Genomic DNA, 25,445 nt, shown 5'->3' with positions numbered 1-25,445 from the left:
GGAGGTTTACAAGAATGATTCCGTGAATGAGTGGGTTAGCATATGATGAGCATTTGATGACACTGCGCCTCTACTCGCTGGAGTTTAGAAGATTGAGGGGGGGACCTCATTGAAACGTACAGAATAACAAAAGGCATAGATAAAGTGGATGTGGAAATTATGTTTCCACTGCTGGGGAGAGTCTAGGACCAGAGGTCATAGCCTCAGAATTAAAGGGCGCTCTGTTAGAAAGGTGGTGAGGAGGAACTTCTTTAGTCAGAGGGTAGTTAATGTGTAGAACTCATTGCCACTGAGAGCTATGGAGGCAAAGTCAATGGATATTTTTAAGGCAGATAAAACAAATTCTTGATTAGAACGGGTGTCAAGGGTTATGGGGGCGAGGCAGGAAAATAGGATAGGAGGCAGAGATCAGCCACGATTGAAAGGCTAAGTATAGCAATGTAACAAAATTTTGAGATTTTAAAAATCAAGTCTGTAATTTATCCCATCAGATAAAGCATAAAAATAAGTTTAATTTGACACCTAATTCACTTTCATATCTCAAGTATTTAAAAAGTTATGGCCATTTTCATACTGGGAAATGAGCATCTTGTTCCCTATTGATTTTCTATGGACATAACAAAAAAGCTGTGATCGTGAACAGTCAAAAGCCCATAACTTTCTTAAAAATTAAGAGAACTGAATGAAATTTTCAGTTATCATAGATTGAAGCATTCTGAAACAAATATAAAATAATCTTACTTGGATGACCTGAAATTAAAGCATATAATTAGTTAGTTACCTAATTGTAGCTAATTTCAGACTTCAATTACTAGATCTAAACATCTATCCATTTCTTAATAAATGATTAACATTTTTAAATAGCCTAAATGTCCAAATAATATTCACAAATAATTCACAATAAAACATGATTTTTAAATCTCATTTACATTAATTTATAGGCCAAATGGAAGGAATTTAGTGTTCAATTGCTGTAAATAAATGCCCATTTAAATCAGCTTTCCAGTGGGCCCCTGTGGAACGCGCTGGTTTAGAACGTTCACATTGCGGTAGATTTGTGCCCCAAATGCCGAGAAAAATACTGCGCGATATAATGGGCCCAAATTAAGCTACTCGCAATATTAAACTTTGTATAAAGGGACCTTTAGAAGCCCTTTTTAATGTAAAAATATACAACCTAACTTCTGCTATTTGCTTTATGAGACGCTGCGGTTGCTGGCGGTCGCGGGTTTAGAGATTGATTTTTAAACTACTATAACTATTATTCAAGGCCTTTAAACCTAATAATAGCTTTTGCGACGGGGTCTTCCAGCGATTTTTCGTTAATAATTAACTAGGCTGAACATTTTCGATTGGAACAGCCTAGAGAAAATCGCGTTTTAAACCCGCCCCCTCTAAACGGCGCCAAAATCGCGCACACCTCAGCAGCAGATCTTCAACGACGCTTCAGGTAGGCTTTGCAACATACCTACTAAGTAGACTTGATGGGCCAAATGGTCGAATTCTACTCCTAGAACTTGTGAACTTGTGAATTCCAAAGATTCATGACTCCCTATGACCTCTGCCTGAATGGCCAACCCCTCATGTTGAGACATCCATGTCTGGTTCTGCAGTAAATATTCTTAAACACGGTCCTTGCGACCAGTCTGTCAAACCTCTAGAATTTTGTATCTTGGCACAGATGATGTATGGACAGCACAGTGGTGCAGCAGTAGAATTGCTGCCTCACAGCGCCAGAGACCCGGATTCAATCCTGACGACGAATGCTGTCTGCGTGGAGTTTGCACGTTCTCCCTGTGACAATGGTGCTCCGGTTTCACCCACGTCCCAAAGATGTGCGGGTTTATAGGTTAATTAGATTCTGTAAATTGCCCCGTGTGTAGGAAGCACATACATAACATAGAACGAGTTATAGAATTAATGTACGAGTTTGACTTAGTCGGCTGAAGGGCCTGTTTCTATGCTGTATCTCTAAAACTAAAACTAAAATTATCTCAAGGTATTCTCCTCTCCTAAATTTAAGCAATTTACTTAATTTCTCAACTGACTAACACCCTTTGTTGAAACCACCCTGGTGTACCTGCATTGTGTTCTCCTCATTGCAAGAATATCCTTCCTTCGGGTTGAGACCTTGTACACAATATTCCAGGTGTGGTCTCCCCAGGGCTGCAAACATCTTTACTCTTGTGCTCACATCTTCTGCACACACCATCTGCCCTCCTAATTACATTGCGGTGCTGGTTCGAAGGGCTGAATGGCCTAATCCTGCAGCTATTGTCTATTGTCTACATGCTGTACCTATGTGGTAATGTTCAGTGATGCATGTACATAGCTCTCTCTCTGAGGCAAGTACCAAACTAATGAGTCAGAGTAGCTTATGCTGTCTCTGATACCTCTGTGAAGGTGCCATGTCCCACTCCCAAAGCTAATGAAGGAGTAATGGAGTCACTGTCTTGAAGTAAACTGTAGTGGACCCCACATATACCCCAGCACACCTCGTATAAACCCCACACACTCTGAATTGAAGGACAATAAATTTGGGGTTTTGGTAGTAGTCTCTGTCTGTTTTATGTTTCCGCCTTTGAAGACTTTTGAATAATCTCTGGGCTGTGCTCCACCTTTGCGACTAGATTAGTTTATAGTTTGGAGCAGGCCTTTCAGCCCACTGGGTCCGTAACGACCAACGACCCCCTTACACTAGCTCTATCCGACACACTAGGGACAATTTACAATCTTTACCGAAACCAATTAACCTACAAACCTGTACGTCTTTGGAGTGTGGGAGGAAACCAGAGCAACTGGGGAAAACCCACGCAGTCACGGGGAGATCGTACAAACTTCATACAGACAGCACCCGTAGTCAGGATCGAACCCAGGACTTTGACGCTTGTCCGAGTGTCTGAAGTTTGGAGCCCAAATCAAGTGGTTGTTCAAATTGTCTATACTTTGCTTCTGAGAAACAGCTACATAATTAAAGGTAACACTGCAAGGTTATCTCTGTTCTTCCCGATAATTCAGGGTTATGTAGGAGGTCTTGTAAAGACTGGAAGAGGAGCAAGTATATTCCATTCAGGGCCTGTCCCACTTTCACGACCTAATTCACGACCTCTGCCGAGTTTGCCCTTGACTCATACTCGCAGCATGGTCGTCACGAGGTCGTAGGCAGGCGTAGCAGGCCGTGATGCTAGCCGTAGGTACTCGTGGCATCAAGTTTTTCTAGCACGATGAAAAATGTCCACGAGTCAAAAAGGTTGTGAATTAGGTCGTGAAAGTTTGATAGGCCCTTAAGTCTTGGAGAACATGGACAGGTGACATTTTTGAGAACAAAGTGAGGTTGAGGTCCATTGTAGGTCTGGGTGAGTGAGGCCCCCGGAGCTGCTGGAGAGGCAGAGCGAGGGACTGCTGGATCCGGTGCATGGCGGACCGTGTAGAATGCAGGGCACACAAGGAGAACTGTCGCAAGAAGCGGTGGATTGAGTGCAGGTGCCTGAAATCCTGGTCGGGCCTGAAATGGGTGCATTGCGAATGGAGCTGGAAGCCACGTGGCACTTGATGGCTGTGCAGGCAAGTGCTGAGGAAACACACATGGCTGTGATGGTGTGTTCGGGTCAGAAACTGGCAGCCTTCTTCTCCCTTGACTCGGAGTTCCCATCCCTTTGAACAGAAGCCTTGTACCTCAGTCTGGAGTACCCTCTGCTGACCCAACACCATTCCCTCTCCCTTCTCCGTCCTCACCAGTAGCAACCTCATCATTCCACTCATCCCGCCATCTGATACCAGGTCTCTCGTCCCCTCCCCTTGCACTCGTCTCCTGCGGCAAGTAGCAGCAAAAGAAGGATTGATGGCTCAGTTACGACTGTCAACATAATGTTCTGGTAGAAGATTAATAGTTCATTTTGGCGGAAACGCCTCTATGTTTTCAAGTGATGTGCTGAGCAAAATGCGGCCTTTTGTCTGAACTGTTCAACTCCCCGCATGGGATATTAAATGCTGCCTGTGTGATATACATGTTTGAAGCTGCCTGTGTAATTCTTAATCTCACAAGCGGTGGATTGAAGCCTGCACAAGTCATGAAAAGGTTATTTTATGTGATTATGAAATGCAGCAATCTCATTTTGTTTAAATAATGAAAAATCTATTCATTTATCCATTGTTGATTCTCCCTGCGCTGTTCTGCGGCTTTATAATGAGCCGAGCAGAAAACAATCATTTATCATTCATCGCAGGGTTGAGACAGAGTTATTTCACATCATGTTGGATACTCGATTGGAGATGGGGGAACAGGAATTGCGTACATTACATGCTCACCTCCCTCATTCATCTCCATCACTCTCCCAGGATGGGCCACCAGTAAACACAATCCCATTTTACATCTGTGGCCCTGGTCAAAGTAAAACAAACAAGACTGAATAATCCCAAAGGTGGGAGAATTTTACAGAACCAGAGCAGTAAAATCATTGCAGCTTCTACGTGCATGCCAGAGGAGCAGAATTAGGCTGTTTGTAAGTTTAAAGGAGCAGAATTAGGCCATTCAGCCCATCTAGTCTACTCAGCCATTCAATCACAGTTGATCTATTTTTCCCTCTCAACCTCATTCTCCTGCCTTCCCCCCCATTTAACATCGCCCGCCGGGGGCTTTGACTCTGTCTTTGACTCTGACATGGGGGGGAGAGGGGAGTGCAGGGGAGAGATATGTTTAAGTTTTGCCTTCCATCACAGTGAGGAGGACTCACTGTGATGGATGTTTATGTGAATTGAATTGTGTTGGTGTGTGTCTTGGTTCTTTTTTTGTATGGCTGCAGAAACCAAATTTCGTTTGAACCTCATGTGAGGTTCAAATGACAATAAAAGGTATTGTATTGTATTGTATTGTATTGTATAACCGTTGCCACCCGTACTAATCAAGAACCTGTCAATCTCCGCTTTAAAAATACCCAATGACTTGGCCTCCACAGCATCTGTGCCAATGAATTCCACAGATTCACCACCCTCTGATTAACAAAATTCCTCCTTATCTCCTCTCTAAAGGTACGTCCATTTATTGTGAAGCTGTGGCCTCTGGTCCTAGACTCTCCCACAAGAGGTAACATCCGCTCTACATCTACTCTATCCAGGCCCGTAAAACACAATGAAAGTCTCCACTAGATCTAATTACCCACAGTTTGACACTAGCGATTTAGAACATACAACATAGAACGGGCACTTCAGCCCACACTGTGCTAAATATGTTGCTGAATATGGAAAACTAATCTCATGTGCCTGCATGGGATACATATAGCTCCATAATCTGTGTGTCTATCTAAAAGCCTCTTAAATGTCACTGTCATATCAGCTTCCACTAGCACCACTGGCAGCGTGTTCTAAGCACCAATCATGTGTGTGTGTGTGTGTGTGTGTGTGTGCGCGTGTGTCTGCATGTATGTGTGTCTGTGTCTGCATCTGTGTGTTTGCATCTGTGTGTGTGTCTGTGTGTATCTGTGTGTATGTGTGTGTGCATCTATGTGTGTGTCTGTGTGTATCTGTGTGTGTGTGTGTGTGCATCTGTGTGTATGTGAGTGTCAGTGTCTGCGTGTGTGTCTTTGTCTGTTTGTGTGTGTGTCTGTGTGTGTGTGTGTTTGTGTGTGTCTGCGTGTGTGTCTTTGTGTGTGTGTGGGTGTGTGTGTCTGTGAGTGTATGTCTGTGTGTGTCAGAATCTGCATGTGTGTGTCACTGTTCACGTGTGTATGTGTGTGTCTGTGTCTGCGTGTGACTGTCTACCCTATCTATGCCTCTCAAAATGTGTACACTTCTATAAGGTCTCCCCGCAACCTCTGGAGTTCCAGAGAAAACAACCCAAGTTTATCCAACCACTCCTTGCAGATAATACCGTCTAATCCCGGCAGTATTCTTGTTGTGAATCTTTACCTTGTTTTCTTTCAATCCTAGACCCTTTGGGGCAGGAGACGTCATCGGAGTCTTCGACCTTTGGGCTGCTGCTGGAGTTTGTCAGGCAGCCGGTGTTCATTGCAAGTGCTGGGAGCGTGATCTGGGTCATCCTGGTGGTGCTCAGTGTGTGTCTGTACTGTCGCCGGGCAAAACAGGGCCACCTTCAGAAGAAACACAAGCTGAGCAAAGGTGAGAGAAACTTGATGGCAATTTATCATCAGCGTCACTGCACACCTTAAAACTGGTGACTTGGCGAAGGGCTAATTAGAGCTGAGGACAACTAGGTTGATGGAACCCAACCGTGAAGAGGGTCCATCCTCTAGCTTCACAACTTGCAACTCTTCAATCCTTTTATCTCACACCTTCTGTCTTTACATCTCTTGCCTTTGTCCAATCATCTGCCCATCAAAAGCCCTCCTCACCTGTATAAACCTATTACATGCCTGGCTTTGTTCTGCCCCTCCTCTCTTCAAGCTTTCTTACCCCCCGACAATCAGTCTGACTAAAGGTCCCGGCCCAAAACATCACCAGTCCATGTTCTCCAGAGATGCTGCCTGACCTGGTGAGTTGCTCCAGCACTTTGTGTCTTCTTTAGAAGAGGCTCAGATTTTCATTTAGAACAACACGGGCACAATGTTTGTGCCGGACATGATGCCAAGTTAAACTGATCTAATCTTGCCTCTACATAATCTATATCCCTCTATTCCCCACACTTCCATGTGCCTATCTAAAAGCCTCTTAAAAGCCACTATGATATCTGCCTTCACCACCTACCTGGCATTGTGCTCTAGGCCCCCACTACTCTTTGTGTAAAAAAACTTGCCTGTACATCTCCATTAGACTTTCTCCCCCTCTCACCTTATAGCTATGCCCTCTACTGTTGGACATTTCCACCATGGGGGAAAAAGGTTTTGACTGTCTACCCTATCTATGCCTCTCATCATTACATATACTTTATCAAGTTCACTCAACATCCGACTTTCCCAGAGAATACAATCCAAGTCTATACAACCTCTTCATGTGGCTGGAACACTCTAATCCAGTCAGGCCCCTCTGCACCCTCTCCAAAACATCCACATCTTTCCTGTAATGGGGCCACCAGAACTTATAACCATATAACCATATAACAATTACAGCACGGAAACAGGCCATCTCGACCCCTCTAGTCCGTGCCGAACACATAATCTCCCCTAGTCCCATATACCTATATAACCATATAACAATTACATTACTTCACTTGACTCCAAATGTGGCCGAACCTAAGTATTATGATGCTGCATCATGACTTCCTGACTCTTGTACCCTGCCACTGGCAATGAAACTTACACCCTCTCTGCTTGTGGTGCCACCTTCAGTGAGCTATCAACTTGGACTCCAAATACTCTTGGATACTCAATGCTGTTAAGGGCAAAGTGTAACACATCACACTTGCTTGGGTGAAACTCCATCTGCCATTTCTTCACCCATTTCTGCAGCTAACCCATCTGCACCCTGCTGTATCTTCTAACAAGCTTCCTCACTGTCTGCAACTCCAACAGTTTTGGTGTCGTCTGCAAACTTACTCGTCAACCCATCTGCATTTACATTTACTGCATTCCCGGTCATTTATATACATCATAAACAGCAGAGATCCCTGCGGAACTCCACTGGTCATAGACCTCCAGCCAGGATAGCTTCCTTCCACCACAACCCTCTGTCTTCTACGAATAAGCCAGTTCTGAATCCATACAACCAAGTCATTGTGAATCCCACACATCTTAATCCTCTGGATCAGCCTTCATGAGGGAAACGTTAAAAACCTTACTGATCGGGCATCTTTTAAGTTAACTTCTCTCTATTGTGGTGCTGATGAAGAGAGTTTCCAAACAAATGAAAACAAAATGATGTTCCCTTCATCTCTTTATCTTTCTTCTTTTTCTTCTTTACTCTTCACCTTCACCTTCACTTTTCTCTCCATCTCTCTCTCTCTCTCTGCTTCTCCGCTTTCCTCCTTTATATTCCATCCGTCTTTTTCCTTCCATAATTGTCTATCTCCGCCCCATCTCAGAATATTGTCCTCCCTTTGCTTCTGTCGCTCCTTCTTGTTATTTCTGCTTCCTTTGTCACTCCTGTTTCTCCCCTCCTGCACATCAACGTCTCATAGTCCACTTTCCCAACTAGCTCTCAATCCGCGACATTAAGCAAACGTTCCACCGTGACTAACCACTAGGTGGAGCATGCGTGTTACTGATAGACTGTAGACCCGATCTATGTGGGAGCCCTTGGGATGTTCTTTATATCAGTTCTGATAATGTGTTCGACACAGCCAATTCCTCTTAAAATAATGACTCCCCTGCCTAACCAAATAATGCAGGTACCAAGCATTCTCCAAGATGAAAGGGACGCAAGAAATGATTGGGGAGTCCATACAATGGAAACATGAGGGGTCAAAACTGTGTTCTTGAATCCCTAAAGATTTTGGAGAGCGCATGATTTTTCATGATTGTTTTGAAACTGGACCTATGTCAGTGCTCAAACCAGGGATGCATCAAACTTCAAATGTCCAACGGTTCTTTATTGTCACGTGTGTACTGCACGGTGAAATTCTTTTTGCATAGATCACACATGCACGAATTGCCATAATTTGGCGGCATTTACAAAACAATCCAGTCCAAGCGCTCAGTGTACTGGAGCAGCTCCCGATCTAGGTAAGTCCCAGTCTGCTGCAGGGCCTCCGTCGTTCAAGGAGTTAATCGTCACAGTATTACTTGCAAGGCATAGAAGGAAACAGTCCCAATGTGAGCAAATCGGATGAGCGTAAGCGGGCAAAATGGTTAGCATGGATGTGGTGGGCCGAAGGGCCATTTACTGTGTTGTATGACCGTATGATATAGTTGGGAGTCAGTTTGAGATATTTGTGAACATGTTGGGGAGGGGGGGGGGGGGGCGATGGAATACACAATAGACAATAAACAATAGGTGCAGGAGTAGGCCAATTGGCCCTTCGAGCCAGCACTGCCATTCACTGTGATCATGGTTGATCATCCACAATCAAGTTCCTGAATAATAACTGTATTGTCATGAGACAAGAATGTGTGCTTAACGCCACTCTGGTGAGATGCAGTGATGGTTTTCAGTGATACCCAGCATGTTTCACAGGCATTTTTGAATGCATTTGGTGGCAGGCAGTAGATAGGAATGTTTGATGAACCATTGTAACTTTGTGGGCACCAGAACGTGGCGATATCTGTGTACTGCCTTGCCGGGGTCTGCTATATGATTTTTACCAGGCTGTACGCAAAACAAAGCATTTCACTGTACCTAGGTACACATGACAGTAAAGTATCAGTGAATCATTGGTGTGATAACTGGCCAATAACTTTAAAATTGCAAATACAATAAAATGTCAGACTTCCTGCTTCTGGTACTGAGCTTTAGCGGCTGGGAACCTCAGATAACAAAACATCTCAGTGTGATTCCATTCCTGGTGATAAAGATGTGTGTACCCAGAATATGCAATGTAACGTTTTATCCAAATTATGGTTGGCATCAGTTTTGACCGGATATAGCCGCATAACAAGAATAGAGCCAGACAAATCTGAGCAATTGGATTGGTTTTTTGCAAAACTCGCCATTGGATGGAGTGTTGTAATGATTCTATTGTTCCAAATCGAAACAGAGGAAAGCACTCGTTCATGTCATAGAGGCAGAATTAGGCCATTTGGCCCATTGAGTCTACTCCACCATTCAATTATGGCTCTCAACTCCATTCTCCTGCCTTAAAAATACCCAATGACTTGGCCTCCACAGCCATCCGTGGCAATGAATTCCACAGATTCACCACCGTCTGACTAAAGAAATTCCCCCCACATCTCCTTTCTAAAGGTACAGTATATCCTTTTATTCTGAGGCTGTGCTCTCTGGTCCTAGACTCTCCCACTAGTAGAATCATCCTCTCCACCCACAACAGGGCACAACTCTTGTGTCAGAAGGAACTGCGGATGCTGGTTTACACTGAAGATAGACACAAAATGCTGGAGTAACTCAGCGGAACAGGCAGCATCTCTGGAGAAAAGGAATAGGTGGTGTTTCGGGTCGAGACCTTTCTTCAGACTCAAGGAATAACATTTTGGTCCTCGACCCGAAACGTCACCCATTCCTTCTCTTCGAGGATGCTGCCTGACCCATTGAGCTATTCCAGCATTTTGTGTCGCACTCCTTGACTAGACTACTGTTGAATTTCCATGTGGGGAAGGATTATTTCCATTTCACTAATTCATGTTATTTGTGCCTCGCAGGCATGTACAAGTGGGCTAATGACGACATTATAATCAAACACAGGTAAGCTGTGCCAGGATGAGTGATGGTTTGCATTTGCTGCTCATTAAACAGTTATCTGACAACCTTTTCTTGATTTAACCCAGGATGAACCTGACAGATTCGCCTTGGCTGTCCAACTCTTGGAAGTCAAACAGCTGCTCCAAGAACCTCAGTGTGGGGAGTCGTCGTCCTCTCTGGCTGCACAGCTGGGAGAACCAAACGTACAGAGAAATAGGTAAGTGTCTTCGGCAGTGGCAGGGGCGGAAAATCCGGGGGGGCCAGGGGGGACACGTCCCCTCCATGCTTTTGTAATCCAGATTTTAAAACCCGGTGATCGAGGGCGCCGATTGGAGGAGAGAGACGTCGGTCGGCAGGCAATGGAGGCGGGACATGATTCAGCGCGATGATTGGAGGAGGGAGGAGTGGGGGGGGGGGGGGGATTGAGGATAGAGTGCGGTGGATTGGAGCAAAGATCTTATAGCGGAGCTCCGCTATAAGATCTTTGGATTGGAGGAGGGAGATGTGGCACAGACCTGCGCTTCATCTGCAGCCAGGATGATCCCGGCCGGGTCTCCGGCGCTGTCCTGCCCCCTCCCGAGTCCCCCCCTCCCCCCCTCGCGGGTGGCCAGAGAGGTCGGCAGCAAAGATCCTCCGCTATAGGATCTAGGATCTTTGGTCGGCAGTCATACGGGCCAGCGCAGAGAAACAGCGCTAAACCCAACTAACTCTGCCTGTCCCGCCAGTTGAGCCGACAGCCTTCCTGGACTTGCGGGAAATATGGCCAGCGCGGAGAAGCAGTGCTGGTGTCCCCTCAGTCCAGGCAGGGCTGTGGTTAACCCGGTGAGACAGGCAGTGTTGAGCTGCATTTAGCGCTGGATTGAGTCTCCGAAGCCTCGCGCGCGTGTGTGTGTGAGTGTGCGCATGCGCGCGTGGCCGACAAAAAATTGTGTCCACCGTCCCCTCCATGTTTTGATAGCAAGTTCCGCTCTTGGGCAGTGGTACTCCAGCGCATCCACTACGAAGAATTTCACTGTACCTAGATACATGTGACAATAAACGCACGGGACGACAGATGACGCAATGGGCTAAGTGTTCGGCTGGCAACCGGAAGGTAGCCGGTTCGAATCCCGCTTGGAGTGCATACTGTCGTTGTGTCCTTGGGCAAGACACTTCACCCACCTTTGCCTGTGTGTGAATGTGTGTGAATGTGTGTGAGTGATTGGTGGTGGTCGGAGGGGCCTTAGGCGCCTTAGGCGCAGAATGGCAGCCACGCTTCCGTCAGTCTGCCCCAGGGCAGCTGTGGCTACAGAAGTAGCTTACCACCACCGAGTGTGACTGAGGAGTGAATGAATAATGCGATGTAAAGCGCCTTGAGTATTAGAAAGGCGCTATATAAATCCCATCCATTATTATTATTATTATTATAATAATACATTTATTTTTTATTTTTTTTATTATTATTATAATTGAATGGCGGAGTAGACTTGATGGGCCAAATGGTCTAATTCTGCTCCTATCACTTGTAAAGTATCATTGCATCATTGTAATGCGCCCTTGTCATGGTAGTCAGTCAATTGACGCACTTTAGGCTGTCCTTCTGAATCTGCCTCTTTCATTTGCAGGCTCGACATTTGAGAAGACTCCAGTGCTGAGAGTCCATCGGCCCGGACTGATGCCTGACAACTGCCTGAGTGGGACGGCCTACTCTGATGTTAGTGGCAAAGATCTGAAGACGTTCAGCACTCCGCTCACACAGAGGTCCACCGTATCCAACTGCAGCGTCCAGATGACTCCAGACCACAGCCCTCTGCCTTTGCTGAAGAACAACATCAACAGAAACAACATCAGTGGCTATGGTCACGATGTGGTAAAGGCGTCGCAGAAAATGCCGCCCTATCTGCGGCCAAACGTAGAATTCTGGGATAAAAACTGCAATAAAGGTGAGCATGCAAATCACACAGCCTGGAAGTGTCTCTTAGTCACAGCATGGAAACAGGCCTTTAAGCCCAAATCATCCATGCCAACCAAGATACCCCTAGGCCAGTCCCATTGGCCTGCATTTGGCCCATCTAAACATTTCCTATCCACATACCTATCCAAGCGCCTTTGAAATGTCATTGTACCTGCATCAACAACCTCCTCCGGCAGCTCGTTCCTTATGCTCACTATCCTCTGAATGTGCTGCTTTCTTCCCGGTGCCATGCCGAGTTACTAGGATTCCCACCGGACATAGTTGCTTGAGTTACTTCCATTGCTTAACATAATATTTCTAGTGCAGTAAATCCCTCCGATAATCCGTTATCTGCATCTTTCATGTGTCGGAGCCAAATGGGTAAGAACAAAATGGGTAAGAACAAAGTTGTCTTTACGAAAATACTTTTTTAAAAAACAATAATCGGATTCCTCAGCCAGGGACCCTCGACTTATTTTGTGTCTTGTTCTCAATTGACTTATTTTTAATAAACAAATTGCTCAAAATGCCAAGGCGAGATTTGAACCCATTATCACTGTCGGCCAAGGGCTCACACTTTATTAGACACCATTAGGCTGTAATATGATGGTGTAGAGTTGGAAATTAGGTCACATTTTAAAATCAGGGAACAAGCTTACAATTCCCAAAGGCTGATCCATGACGAGTTCTAAGCAGCTGGCAAAAATGTTCAGACACTCCAAAGTAGTTCATTCCATCGGATGCCTAGCAACTGACTCGCTTTTCTTACAGAAACTGCCACTTGGAATTCTGCAGACCGCTTCCTTGTTGTGGCACTGTGCACATGACTTCATGGAGTAATCCAATGCTTGGCTTCAGTATGTTTGTCAGCTGAAAGAGTGCCGAGAAAACAAAGGACGCAAAATACTTAGCACGGAACGTTATTAAGCTCGGCAAAGCAGAGAGAGTTCAAAGTGCAATCATCGGTCTGTCCAAATACAGCTCCATTGTTCCCAATGGGAATTGTCAGCCTACTCAGGCTTCTCAACATTAGGGGCGGCACAGCTGGCAGAGCTGGTAGAGCTGCTGCCTCACAGCACTGGAGACCCCGGTTCGATCCTGACCTCGGGTGCTGTCTATGTGGAGTTTGCACGATCTCCCTGTGACCGCATGCATTCCCTCCGGGTGCTCCGGTTTCCTCCCACGTCCCAAAAACGTGCGGGTCTATGGATTAATTGGCTTCTTGTAAATTGCCCCTAGTGTGTAGGGTGTGGATGAGAAAATGGGATAGCATAGAACTAGTGTGAACAGGTGATCAAAGCGTGGATTCGGTGGACCGAGGGGCCTGTTTCCATGTTGTATCTCTTGACAATTGCAGGCATTACAGTCAACTCAGCCAAATCTTCACCACATTATCTTGAATATTGTGTTATCAATGGTCTGAAACGGAACACCAAACCGATTCTTTATGGACGTAATTGGAAGAGTGAGGCTGGGTATAAAGCTAAGGTTACAACTTGGCCAACTTTCTTCTTAACTTCATATGCTACTGTACAATTGCTGGTTGTCAGTGAATCTGTTCCTCAGCAAGAAGCCTGCAGTTGTTAGAAAGGTGGAGTACAGGTCTGGGTTATAGTGTGCTCCTCCTGCCCACCACCAAGGCCTCATTATGTAGCTAAAATAGACACAACATGCTGAAGTAACTCAGTGGGCCAGGCAGCATCTCTGTCCCATTGCACAGTGCCGGAGTTATAGGCACCACTAGTCTCTGCCACCTATCCAGGGGAGGCTGATCTAGTTGGTGCCTTGGTTTCAAATGTCCCTCCCTCCCTCTCTCCCTATAGCCACTGATTTGTTTCCCTGTGTTTCCATAGTAATACAAGCAATAATTATGGTAAACTATGAAGGCACGGTTATTAATGGGGACAGCTGGATTCATGCTGTAATATTAGATGCATTTAAAGTGTTTACCTGCAAGTTAACACAGATTAATCATTTGTTAAGTCGATTGTTATAACTTCTTTAAGCCGTTCATTTAACACATTGATCTCGGCAGCTTTTAATGTTGATATGTTTATGTTAACCTCTTCAATTCAATTATTTTGACCTTTTTAATTCAAATTGTTTATTTTATTTTAGCTCGTGTAGTTTGAACTGCTTAGTTTCATCTGTCATTTTAAATTGTTCTCATTTGCTTTTTGGTTGTCATAAATGCCTTTAAAGAGCTTTAATGGGCTCATTAACAGCTGAAAACCTTCAAGCTTTTGGAAAGTGTGCTTGACACCTTTTATAAATATCCACCTTGCACCTTGAGGTGTGGAAAGGAACCTCACAGGGTCTTGAATGGTTGAGAGAACAAAAGTTCCTGACCTTTCGAGTCTATACATCTTAAACACTCTACTGTAAGATATAAACACATGAATTAGAGATGCATGTAGTTATTTTACTATTTAATAAGCCCACGGATAATAACACCATTAATAACACCGGAAGGCCAGTCATGGTCTGATTTCAAACTCAACTCCAAATTCTCATCAACTTTCAGTAACCTTTCACTCCCTTTACTTACACCTCTGCCTTAAAAATATTCAAAGATTCTATTTCCCACTCACTGCCCTTTGTGGAAGAGAGTTCCAGTCTCTCAACACATTAAGAGAAATATGAACTACAGTGCATTCAGAAAGTATTTAGACCCCTTCACATTTTCCACATTTTGTTACGTTACAGCCTTTTTTTAAATGGATTAAATTCTTTTTTTTTGTCATCAATCTACACACAATACCCCAGAATGAAGAAGAGAAAAAAGGTGTTTAGAAAATTTTGTAAAGTAATTCAAAAGAAATAACAGAAATATATTTACATAAGTATTCAGACCCTTTGCTATGACACTCAAAATTGAGCTTAGGTTCATCCTGTTTCCATTGATTAACCTTGAGATGTTTCTACAACTTGATTGGAGTCCACCAGTGGTAAATTAAATTGATTGGACATGATTTGGAAAGGCACACACCCGCCTATATAAGGTCCCACAGTTGACAGTGCATGTCAGAGCAAAAACCAAGCCATGAAGATGAAGGAAATGTCCGTAAACCTCCGAGACAGGATTGTGTCGAGACACAGATCTGGGGAAGGGTATAAAACAATTTCTGTAGCATTGCAGGTCCCGAAGAGCACAGCGGCCTCCGTCCTTCTTTTAATGGAAGAACTTTGAAACCACCAGGACTCTTCATAGAGCTGGCCGCCCGGCCAAACTGAGCAATCGGGGGAGAAGGACCTTGGTCAGGGAGGTGACCAAGAACCCAATGGTCACTCTGACAGAGCTCCAGAGTTCCTCTGTGGAGATGGGAGAACCTTCCAGAAGGACAACTATATCTGCAGAACTCCACCAATCAGGCCTTTATGGTAGAGTGACCAGACAGAAGCCACTCCTCAGTAAAAGGCACATGACAGCCCGCTTGGAGTTTGCCATAAGGCATGAGAAACAAGATTCTCTGGTCTGAGGAAACCAAGATTGAACTCTTTGGCCTGAATGCCAAGTGTCATGTCTTGAGGAAACCAGGCACCGCTCATCACCTGGCCAATATCATATCTACGGTAAAACAGCATGCTGTGGAGATGTTTTTTGAATGGCAGGAACTGGGAGACTAGTCAGGATCGAGGGAAAGATGAATGGAGCAAAGTACAGAGAGATCTTCGATGAAAACCTGCTCCAGAGCGTTCTGGACCTCCGACTGAGGCGGAGGTTCATCTTCCATCATGAGGCGGAGGTCCATCTTCCATTATATAGCACACTCTAGTGACTCTAAGCACACAGCCAAGACAACGCAGAAGTGGCTTCGTGACAAGCCTGTGAATGGCCGAGCCAGAACTTGAACCCAATCGAACACCTCTGGAGGGACCTGAAAATAGCTGTGCATCGACGCCCCCCATCCAACCAGACAGAGCTTGAGAGGATCTGCAGAGAAGAATGGGAGAAGTTACCCAAATGCAGGTATGCCAAGCTTGTAGCATCATACCCAAGAAGACTTGAGGCTGTAATCACTGCCAAAGAAAGGTGCCTCAACAAAGTACTGAGTAAAGGGTCTGAATACTTATGTAAATGTGATATTTCAGTTATTTATTTTTGATTACGTTGCAAACATTTCTAAACACCTGTTTTCGCTTTTTTATTATGGGGTATTGTGTGTAGATTGATGATAAAAAAAATAATTTAATCCATTTAAGAATAAGATTATAATGTAACAAAATGTGGAAAAAGTGAAGGGTTCTGAATACTTCCTGAATGCACTGGACACCATCCCTGTCTACAATGGATGACACCTTATTTATAAGCAGTGATCCCTAATTCTAGATTCTCCCACAAGATGAATCATCCCCGCCACATCCTGCCAAGGTTGCTAAGGAAGTTCACGTGTTTTAAGTTACATCTGTTGAGATAAATTCTTTGATGGTCTTGGATACACTGGAACTGGAGCTCTTTATCATTTGAAGATGCACATTGAATTCTTCCACTCTAATCCCCAGGAAACAACGGGCCGGTAATGGCCATTTGTCGCAACCCAACGCCAGGGAACGTGCCAGCCGCCATCACCAGCCCAGCAAGCAACCGGAAAGGTAAAACCATCGGCACCATTCACATAATGACAGAATTGAAGGTACTTTCCCCTGCAACCGCAGGAGATGCAACACATTTCCCTTTACCTCCCCCCTCGACTTCATCCAAGGACAGTCTTTTCAGGTGAGGCAGAGGCTCACTTGCACCTCCTCCAACCTCATCTACTGTATCCGCTGTTCCAGGTGTCAACTTCTGTACCGGCGAGACCAAGCGCGGACTCGGCAATCGTTTTGCTGAACACCTCCGCTCAGTCCGTATTAACGTACCTGATCTCCCGGTTGCTCAGCACAGCAACTCCCTCTCCCATTCTGATCTTTCTGTCCTGGGCCTCCTCTATTGTCAGTGAGGCCCAGCGCAAATTGGAGGAACAGCACCTCATATTTCACCTGGGTAGTTTACACCCCAGCGGTATGAACATTAACTTCAAATAGCCCTTGCTTTCCCTCTCTCCCCATCCCCTCCCCCTGCCCATTTCTCCTACCAGTCGTACTGTCTCAGTCTACATTCTATCTTTGTCCCGCCCACTCCCCTGACATCAGTCTGAAGAAGGATCTCGACCCGAAACGTCACCCATTCCTTCTCTCCAGAGATGCTGCCTGTCCCGCTGAGTTACTCCAGCATTTTGTGTCTACCTTTGTTTTAAACTAAACTTAAATATGCCTTGGCTCTGAACAATTTGATAGAATTTCCCAGTGCCTGTGGTTTGACCTCAGACTTAAGGTGCAGCACTAGGAAGAAGCCCTTGCAGTTTTACTCACAGTGCAACCATTGTGATGTTGCGATGCCTGCAGTGCAACCACTGTGATGTTGCGATGCCTTTCACACGGCACGTCCCATTGCACAGTTGCCAGGTGTGCCTGCCACGCGCTTCCCCTAATTGGCCCCACCATGCAGTCACTAAATCAATGCTGGTGTGCCCTGACTCCATGGTGCCCCATTCCCACTGTGGCGGTGTGACCTCATGCTGCCCAGTTCTGACCCAGCCAGAGCCTACAGGCCTGGCTACATCCCATGTAATGGGTGGCTGCTTGGAACATACTCACGCACTCACACTGAGTGCAAGGAGGGAAGTAATACAAGGTCATTGGACCTTCACACCACTCGTGGACTTCCCATCAGAGGTGGGACCCTCCACGAACTTGAAGTCTGCACAGTGGCGCAACGTGTAGAGTTGCTGCCTCATGGCTCCAGAGACTCGGTTTCGATCCAAGTTGCAATGCTGTCTGTGTGGAGTTCACACGTTCTCTCTGTGACTGCATGGATTTCCCTGGGTGCTCTAGTTTCCTGCCATATCCTAAAGATGTGTGGGTTCATAGGTTAACTGGCCCGAGTGTATTGGTGATTGATCGAGTTTCGGGGGAATTGACGGGAATGTGAGGAGAATAAACTGGGATGAGTGTTGTTGATTCATGTGGACTGGAGGGTCAGTTTCTCTCTGTATGTCTCTGACACTCAATATACTAGACTCTGACCAAAGAGCACGTACAGAGGTCCAGCTCCCAGCACGAGGGATGTACGTTCACATTGCAATTATTTTGTCTGCAACATGAGCCATGCCTTCTTCCAAGGTGGCTTATCAGTCTTCTCTCTGAGTCCGAACAGGTGAAAGGTTCAATATTCAGGATTTGAACAAGGAAGCACAAGGACCTGCAGATTCTGGATAGATTTGCAAGAAAAGGCACAAAATGGAGTAACTCACGAGGTCAGGCAGCATCTCTAGAGAACATGGACTGAAGAAGGGCCCCGATCCAAAATGTGGCCTAGACATGTTCTCCAAACATGCTACCTGTCCCTGCTGAGTTACTCCAGCACTTTGTGTCTTTTTTTGAATATGGAATCTAGGTCACCACACCAGTGGAGTTGAATGCAAGACGGAACTCTGAATGAAGCATGAACGTAAGCTGCTCTGCATGCAGGGATGTATCATCTGTTGACAGCACCAACAATATTGATTGTGCCTTTGTAGAATATTTCTAATGCCCCAAGTCTGTCAGGGTATTGTAGGTGCTGCCTTTCACCTCTAGAGGGCAGCATTAGCTCATAGTTGCTCTGTGATCAAAATCCTTCATTTCACCTTCTCTGTTCGGCTCACAATGTGACTGGAGAACAGTTTCACAGGTTCTAGCAATTCTCCAGGCTCGCATGCATCTAGACCATCAGGGCCAGCATGCTATTTAACCACGCTGCTCTGATCTCAGCCAGCGAGTTGAGTTTGTATCACTGACTTACGAGCAGTTTAATCCTAGGCTTGTTTAAGAAGGAACTGCAGATCTGGAAACTGGAAAATCGAAGGTAGACAAAAATGCTGGAGAAACTCAGCGGGTGAGGCAGCATCTATGGAGCGAAGGAAATAGGCAACGTTTCGGGTCGAAACCCTTCTTCACGCTTCTCTCACTTTTCCTCTATATTTATTTCTACCATGGCTCATTCATTCTTATTAAAATATTTAGTACATCTTGTTTATCCTTAAAATAACCATTATCTATAAATGGCAGCAATTATCTTGAAGTGGAGAATATTTAAAAAGCATAAGTGCAGAATACAATCTGCAATATGACAAACATATGTTGATACATTGCCGATGTGTATGTCATGTTAATATATTCGTATTATATAATTTTAAAGTGTATTGCATATGATGCATAGTTATGTGTGTTGTTGAAAAATATATGAAGCTCAGTCATATTGTGTATCAGGTACTTGGGATGATGATTACTGCAATATACAACAGGAGATAGAATATGTTAATATGGAAAGAAACCCATGTAACAATTTATTTATTGTCAGTGTGCAAAAGGGATTTTTTTTAGTTCAGTTTAGAGATATAGCATAGAAACAGGCCCTTCGGCCCACAGGGTCCACGCTGACCAGCGATCACCAACCAGTGTGTACGCCAGTTCTATCCTACACACTCTAGGGACAATTTTACAGAGGCCAATTAAACTACAAACCTGCAGGTTTTTGGAATGTGGGAGGAATCCCGAACACCTGGAGAAAACCCACATAGTCACAGGGAGAACGTACAAACTCTATACAGACAGTACCCATAGTCAGGATCGAACCTGGCTCTCTGGTGCTGTAAGGCAGCAACTCTACTGCTGCGCCACCATGCCGGTCTATTTTGTAAGAGAATAATATGAATAAAATTCTATTTCATTTTCAGTTTTTACTGGTTGTACTCAACAATACAGAAAAATATATATTTAGATAGAGTGAGAGAGAGAGAGAGAGAGAGAGAGAGGACGAGACCTATGTTACCTGTTCTCCTGCCAAGGATCTATGTTTAGCCCTGGGCCAGCATTTGCTACTGATTCAGAAAGCTTTGGACAAATCTCACATGAAATCGGCACAACATGTATATAGACTCTTGATTTCCATCTTCCTCCTTTCATGTGGAAAGGCTGACATGGTGCTATCTGGATAAGATCAATAAGTTGGAATGTGCAGGAATGTACTGTAGATACTAGTTTAAATCAAAGATAGACACAAAAAGCTGGAGTAACTCAGCGGGTCAGGCAGCAGCTCTGGAGAAAAGGGAATAAGTTATATTTCGGGTCGATATCCTTCTTCAGACTGAAGACTGAAAACTTCTTCAGACTGAAGAAGGGTCTCTACCCATAACATCACCTGTTCCTTTTCTCCAGAGATGCTGCCTGACCCGCTGAGTTACTCCAGCTTTTTGTGGTCGAGGAGCTACTAGCTCAATCATGAGCTTGTCTAGGAGCCCTGGGCATTGTACATTAGAGGGGATTTTGTTTCATGTTTGTGCCGTGGGCCAGGCAGTGGTGGGAATGGTTACAGTCATATACGTGGTGGAACTCATGATTTTATATATCTGTTAAAATCATCTTCATCCCACTGCGCTGCAAGGAATTAAGCCCTGTCTTTTCGTTTTAGTTTAGAGATTCAGCAGGGAAACAGGCCCTTCGGCCCACCATGTCTGCACCAACCAAAGATCCCCGCACATTAACACTACCCTACACACAGACGTACAATTGTACATTCATACCAAGCTAATTAACCTAGAAACCTGTACGTCTTTGGAGGGTGGGAGGAAACCGAAGATCTCAGAGAAAACCCATGCAGGTCACAGGGAGAACGTACAAGCTCCAGAGAGACAAGCACCTGTAGTCAGGATCGAACCCGGGTCTCTGGCACTATAAGGCAGTAGCTCTACCGCTATGCTGCCGTGCCACCATGCTACTGTGCTGTCCTGTTAGATCTGGGCCTCAAGTCCTGGCAACATCCTCATACATCCTCTCCGCACTCTTTCCTTTAATGACATCCTTCCTGTGGCAGGGTGAACAAAACTGAACACAATCCTCCAAATGCGGCCTCACCAATGTCTTCCACAACTGTAACATAATGTCCCAAATTGTACATTCTGCAGCCTGATTGATGAAGGCCAATGTACCAGAACCCTTCTTTAACACTTTCAGGGAAGCCACTTTCAGGAGATAGAAACATAGAAACATAGAAACATAGAAATTAGGTGCAGGAGTAGGCCATTCGGCCCTTCGAGCCTGCACCGCCATTCAATATGATCATGGCTGATCATCCAACTCAGTATCCCGTACCTGCCTTCTCTCCATACCCTCTGATCCCCTTAGCCACAAGGGCCACATCTAACTCCCTCTTAAATATAGCCAATGAACTGGCCTCGACTACCCTCTGTGGCAGGGAGTTCCAGAGATTCACCACTCTCTGTGTGAAAAAAGTTCTTCTCATCTCGGTTTTAAAGGATTTCCCCCTTATCCTTAAGCTGTGACCCCTTGTCCTGGACTTCCCCAACATCGGGAGCAATCTTCCTGCATCTAGCCTGTCCAACCCCTTAAGATGATGTACCTAGACTCCTAGATCCCTCTGCTCTGTCATGTTACCTGGGTCTATACATTGTAATAGAACCATGCAGTTATGCCTAGATTGCTGTTATCTACTGCTGCCCTGCGCCCCTTACTTTGCTGTCTGTTTGGCAGGTGATGGGAAGACGTTGATGAAGACTTTCTGCTCTCCAAAGGCTCAGCGTCATGGTTTTGGGCTAAGGCTGGTTGATGCCCTTCCTCCTCCTCCCCCTCACCCTATGCAGGAACCTGGACCAGTGGAACGGTAAGGGCCATTCTATAGTTCTGAGCAAACAGGAGACGATGGAAGGCAAGCACGTTTATTTGTCCTCGGGAAGCATAATTTTTGAAGGAAAGTTCTGGTCCCACGTTTGAGCGGGAGAGTTATTGATCACGCTATGAGATGCTCATGAGTTAAAGACACAACGTTGATGCTCAGGAGTGTGTAGAAAGGAACTGCAGATGCTGGTTTAAACCAAAGATATATACAAAATGCTGGAGCAACTCAGCGGGACAGGTAGCATCTCTGGAGAGAAGGAATGGGTGACGTTTTGGGTCGAGATCCTTTTTTTAACTCCTTTAACACTTTAACACCACCTCCCATTCCCACACTGACCTTTCTGTCCTGGGCTCCAACCATCGTCAGAATGAGGCCCAGCGCAAACTGGAGAACCAACACCTCATATTTCGCTTGGGCTGCTTACACCCCAGCAGTATGAATATTGACTTCTCTAACTTCAAGTAGCCCTTGCTTTCCCTTTCTCTCCATCCCTCCCCTTCCCAGTTCTCCAACCAGTCTGACTGTCCCCCTGATTACATTTTATCTCTATTTGCTTTGTTGTTCCCTTCTCCTCGCTAACAATGATCTATTCTACAATTTCCTTGAACTGCATCTCTTTTGATATCTCAGTTTCACACCCTTCTCTTCCTTATCTTTGTGTCTTGACCCCAAATGTCACCCATTCATTCTATCCAGGTGCCGCCTAGCCCACTGAGTTACTCCAGCATTTTTTGTCTATCTTCATTTAATGCTCTCCAAGTTGAGTATCTGAGGTGTTTTGTTAGAGATACAGTGCAGAAACAGGCCCTTTGGCCCACTGTGTCGGTGCCATACAGTGAACCCCTTACACTAGCACAATCCCACACACTTGGGACAATTTACATTATGTTATTGATGCCAATTAATCTACAAACCTGGACGTCTTTGGAGTGTGGGAGGAAACCGGAGCACCCGGGAAAATCCACACAGTCACGGGGAGAACGTACAAACTCCATACAGACAGCACCCGTAGTCAGGATCGAACCCGGGTCTCAGACACTGTAAGGCAGCAACTGTACCGCTCTACCACTGTGCCGCCCCCAACGTGCATGGATTGGTTTGGGTTTTTGATGGTGTCGGATGAGACTAGAAAGCACTCCCACCATTTATATTTGCAGTTCTGGTCGCATCATCACAGGAACCTTGTGGGGGCTTTGGAGAGAGTGTGGAAGTGGTTCACTAAAATGTTGCCTGGATTAGAAGGTAATAGTTATAAGCAGAGGTTGGGCCCAGACTTGGATTCTTTTCTCTGGAACGACAATGGGTGAGAGAAGACTTGATAGAGGTATGTAAAAAACAAGAGAGGCATAGATAGGGTAGACAGTCAGAATAATTTTCCCAGGGATGAAATGTCACAGACTAGAGTGCATAGCTTCAAGGTGAAAAGGGGCAACGTTTGAAGAAGATGTGCAAGGCAATTGTTTTTACAGTAACAGTGGTGGCTGTGTGTAATACTCTGTCAGTCTTGGTGGTGTAGGCAAGTATGACTGTTGTTCAAAAGGCTGTTCCTTAGGTATAAGGATATGCAGGGAATGGAGGGATATGGATCATGTGCAGACAGATGAGGTTAATTTATCTTGGTATCATGTGTGACATGTATACTGCGGGCCAAAGGGTCTGTTCTTGTGCTGTACCTTTCTCTGTGTGAAAAAGAGCTGTAGATGCTGCTTTATACTTCTGATAGACACAAAGTGCTGGAGCAACTCAGCGGGTCAGGCAGCATCTCAGGAGAAAAAGGATGCATGGCTTTTCGGCCCGGGACCCTTCGCCAGTCTAAAGAAGGTTCGCAACCCTAAAAGTCACCCATCCTTTTTCTCCTGAGATGCTGCCTGACCCGCTGAGTTGCTCCGGCATTTGTGTCTATCTTCTGTTTCTTTCTATGTTCTGTATAAATAGGTTGGTGAATGGCAATCGGTATGATTAAGAACACCTTTCAATGGGTGGGCCAAGAAGGAATTATCGTGAAATTAGAGTGATACAATTCTGGGGGAAACCAGGAAGCATTTTGATACCCACAGGTGGCGGAAATGAATAACAGATTCCTCAGTGAGGCGGAGGATCAATTCAATTTCTGAGAGAGATAAATAAATAGATTATTTTTAATTGGATGTGGTCACAAAGGGACATAGATCAAAGGCAGATGCAGAATTACAGAGCAGCAATGATCTGGACATATGGCAGCAAAATGGTGCAGTTATAGGCTGGCAAGACAGAGACCTAGACTTACCATCTGGAATAGCGGATTCAAACTAACACTGAGGCAGCCAAGGAATTCAAATTCACTGAGAAAAATATGTTTGGAATAAAGTCATGAGGAATGACAAAGGTGACTGGTTTGTTGAAAAAAGAAGAGTCGGGTTTACAAATGTACTTCTGCCATGCTTACGAAGTCCAGCCGCATCACTCCAGTGTCATTGACTCTTGGTGTTTAAGAAGGAACTGCAGATGCTGGAAAATCGAAGGTACGCAAAAATGCTGGAGAAACTCACCGGGTGCAGCAGCATCTATGGAACGAAGGAAATAGGCAACGTTTCGTCCCGAAACGTTGCCTATTTCCTTCGCTCCATAGATGCTGCTGCACCCGGTGAGTTTCTCCAGCATTTTTGTCTACCTTTCATTGACTCTTGGGCTGCTCCTGTTAACAGTCGAGAGTGTTTAATTGTCATATGAACTGATAATAGGACAATGGAATTCTGACTTGCTGCAGCTCAACAGGCCTGTAAACGCAATAACATACAGATAAAGACGTTTAAGAGACATTTGAGGGCGGCACGGTGGCGCAGCGGTAGAGTTGCTGCCTTACAGCGCCAGAGACCCGGGATCGATCCTGATTACTGGTGCTGTCTGTACGGAGTTTGAACGTTCTCCCCGTGACCATGGGAATTTTCCTTAGGTACTCCGGTTTCCTCCCACACTCCAAAGATGTACAGGTTTGTAGGTTAATTGGCTTTGGTAAAGATTGTAAATTGTCCCTAGTGTGTAGGATCATGCTAGCATACATGGATCGTTGGCCGGCACGGACTAGGTGGGGCGAAGATGCTGTTTCCGCACTGCAGCTCCAAACTAAACATTTCGACAGGTAGATAGGCACAAAAAGCTGGAGTAACTCAGCGGGTCAGACAGCATCTCTGGAGAAAAGGGATAGGTGATGCTTTAGGTCAAGACACTTCTTCAGATAGGTAAATGGATAGGAGAGGTTTAGAGGGATACGGGCCAAACGCTGGCAGGTGAGACTACTATAGATGAGGCATGTCAGTCGGCGTGGGCAAGCAGGGCCGAAGGACCCGTTTCCATGCTGTATGACCATGACTCTAAATATACAATAATTTAGAATGCAATAATAAATGAATGGTGGAAGGTTGTTTCTCGGACTGGAGGCTTGTGACTAGTGGTGTGCCTCAAGGTTAGGTGCTGGGTCCATTATTGTTTGTCATCTATATGAATGATTTGGATGAGAACATATTCGGCAAGATGAGCAAGCTTACAGATTATACAAAAATGGGAGGTTTTGAAGAT

The 25,445-nt window shown here is 45.2% G+C and overlaps 1 protein-coding gene across 3 annotated transcripts in view; it reads left to right on the top strand.

Annotated features, from left to right (window-relative positions):
- robo4 (roundabout guidance receptor 4) overlaps positions 1-25,445 on the top strand; it is a 108,524-nt gene that overhangs the window by 69,216 nt on the left and 13,863 nt on the right. For all 3 annotated transcript variants that reach the window (XM_033050007.1, XM_033050004.1, XM_033050006.1), the window contains exons 11-16: positions 5,926-6,114; positions 10,203-10,245; positions 10,329-10,459; positions 11,847-12,164; positions 16,679-16,768; positions 21,746-21,875. In XM_033050007.1, the coding sequence (XP_032905898.1) occupies positions 5,926-6,114; positions 10,203-10,245; positions 10,329-10,459; positions 11,847-12,164; positions 16,679-16,768; positions 21,746-21,875 (901 nt within the window). The remainder of the gene's footprint in view (positions 1-5,925; positions 6,115-10,202; positions 10,246-10,328; positions 10,460-11,846; positions 12,165-16,678; positions 16,769-21,745; positions 21,876-25,445) is intronic.

This window comes from Amblyraja radiata, chromosome 33 (genome assembly GCF_010909765.2).
Source record: "Amblyraja radiata isolate CabotCenter1 chromosome 33, sAmbRad1.1.pri, whole genome shotgun sequence".
NCBI lineage: Eukaryota > Metazoa > Chordata > Chondrichthyes > Rajiformes > Rajidae > Amblyraja > Amblyraja radiata.
The sequence above is the reverse complement of the archived record's forward strand: the minus strand, read 5'-3'. Positions and strand labels throughout refer to the sequence as shown.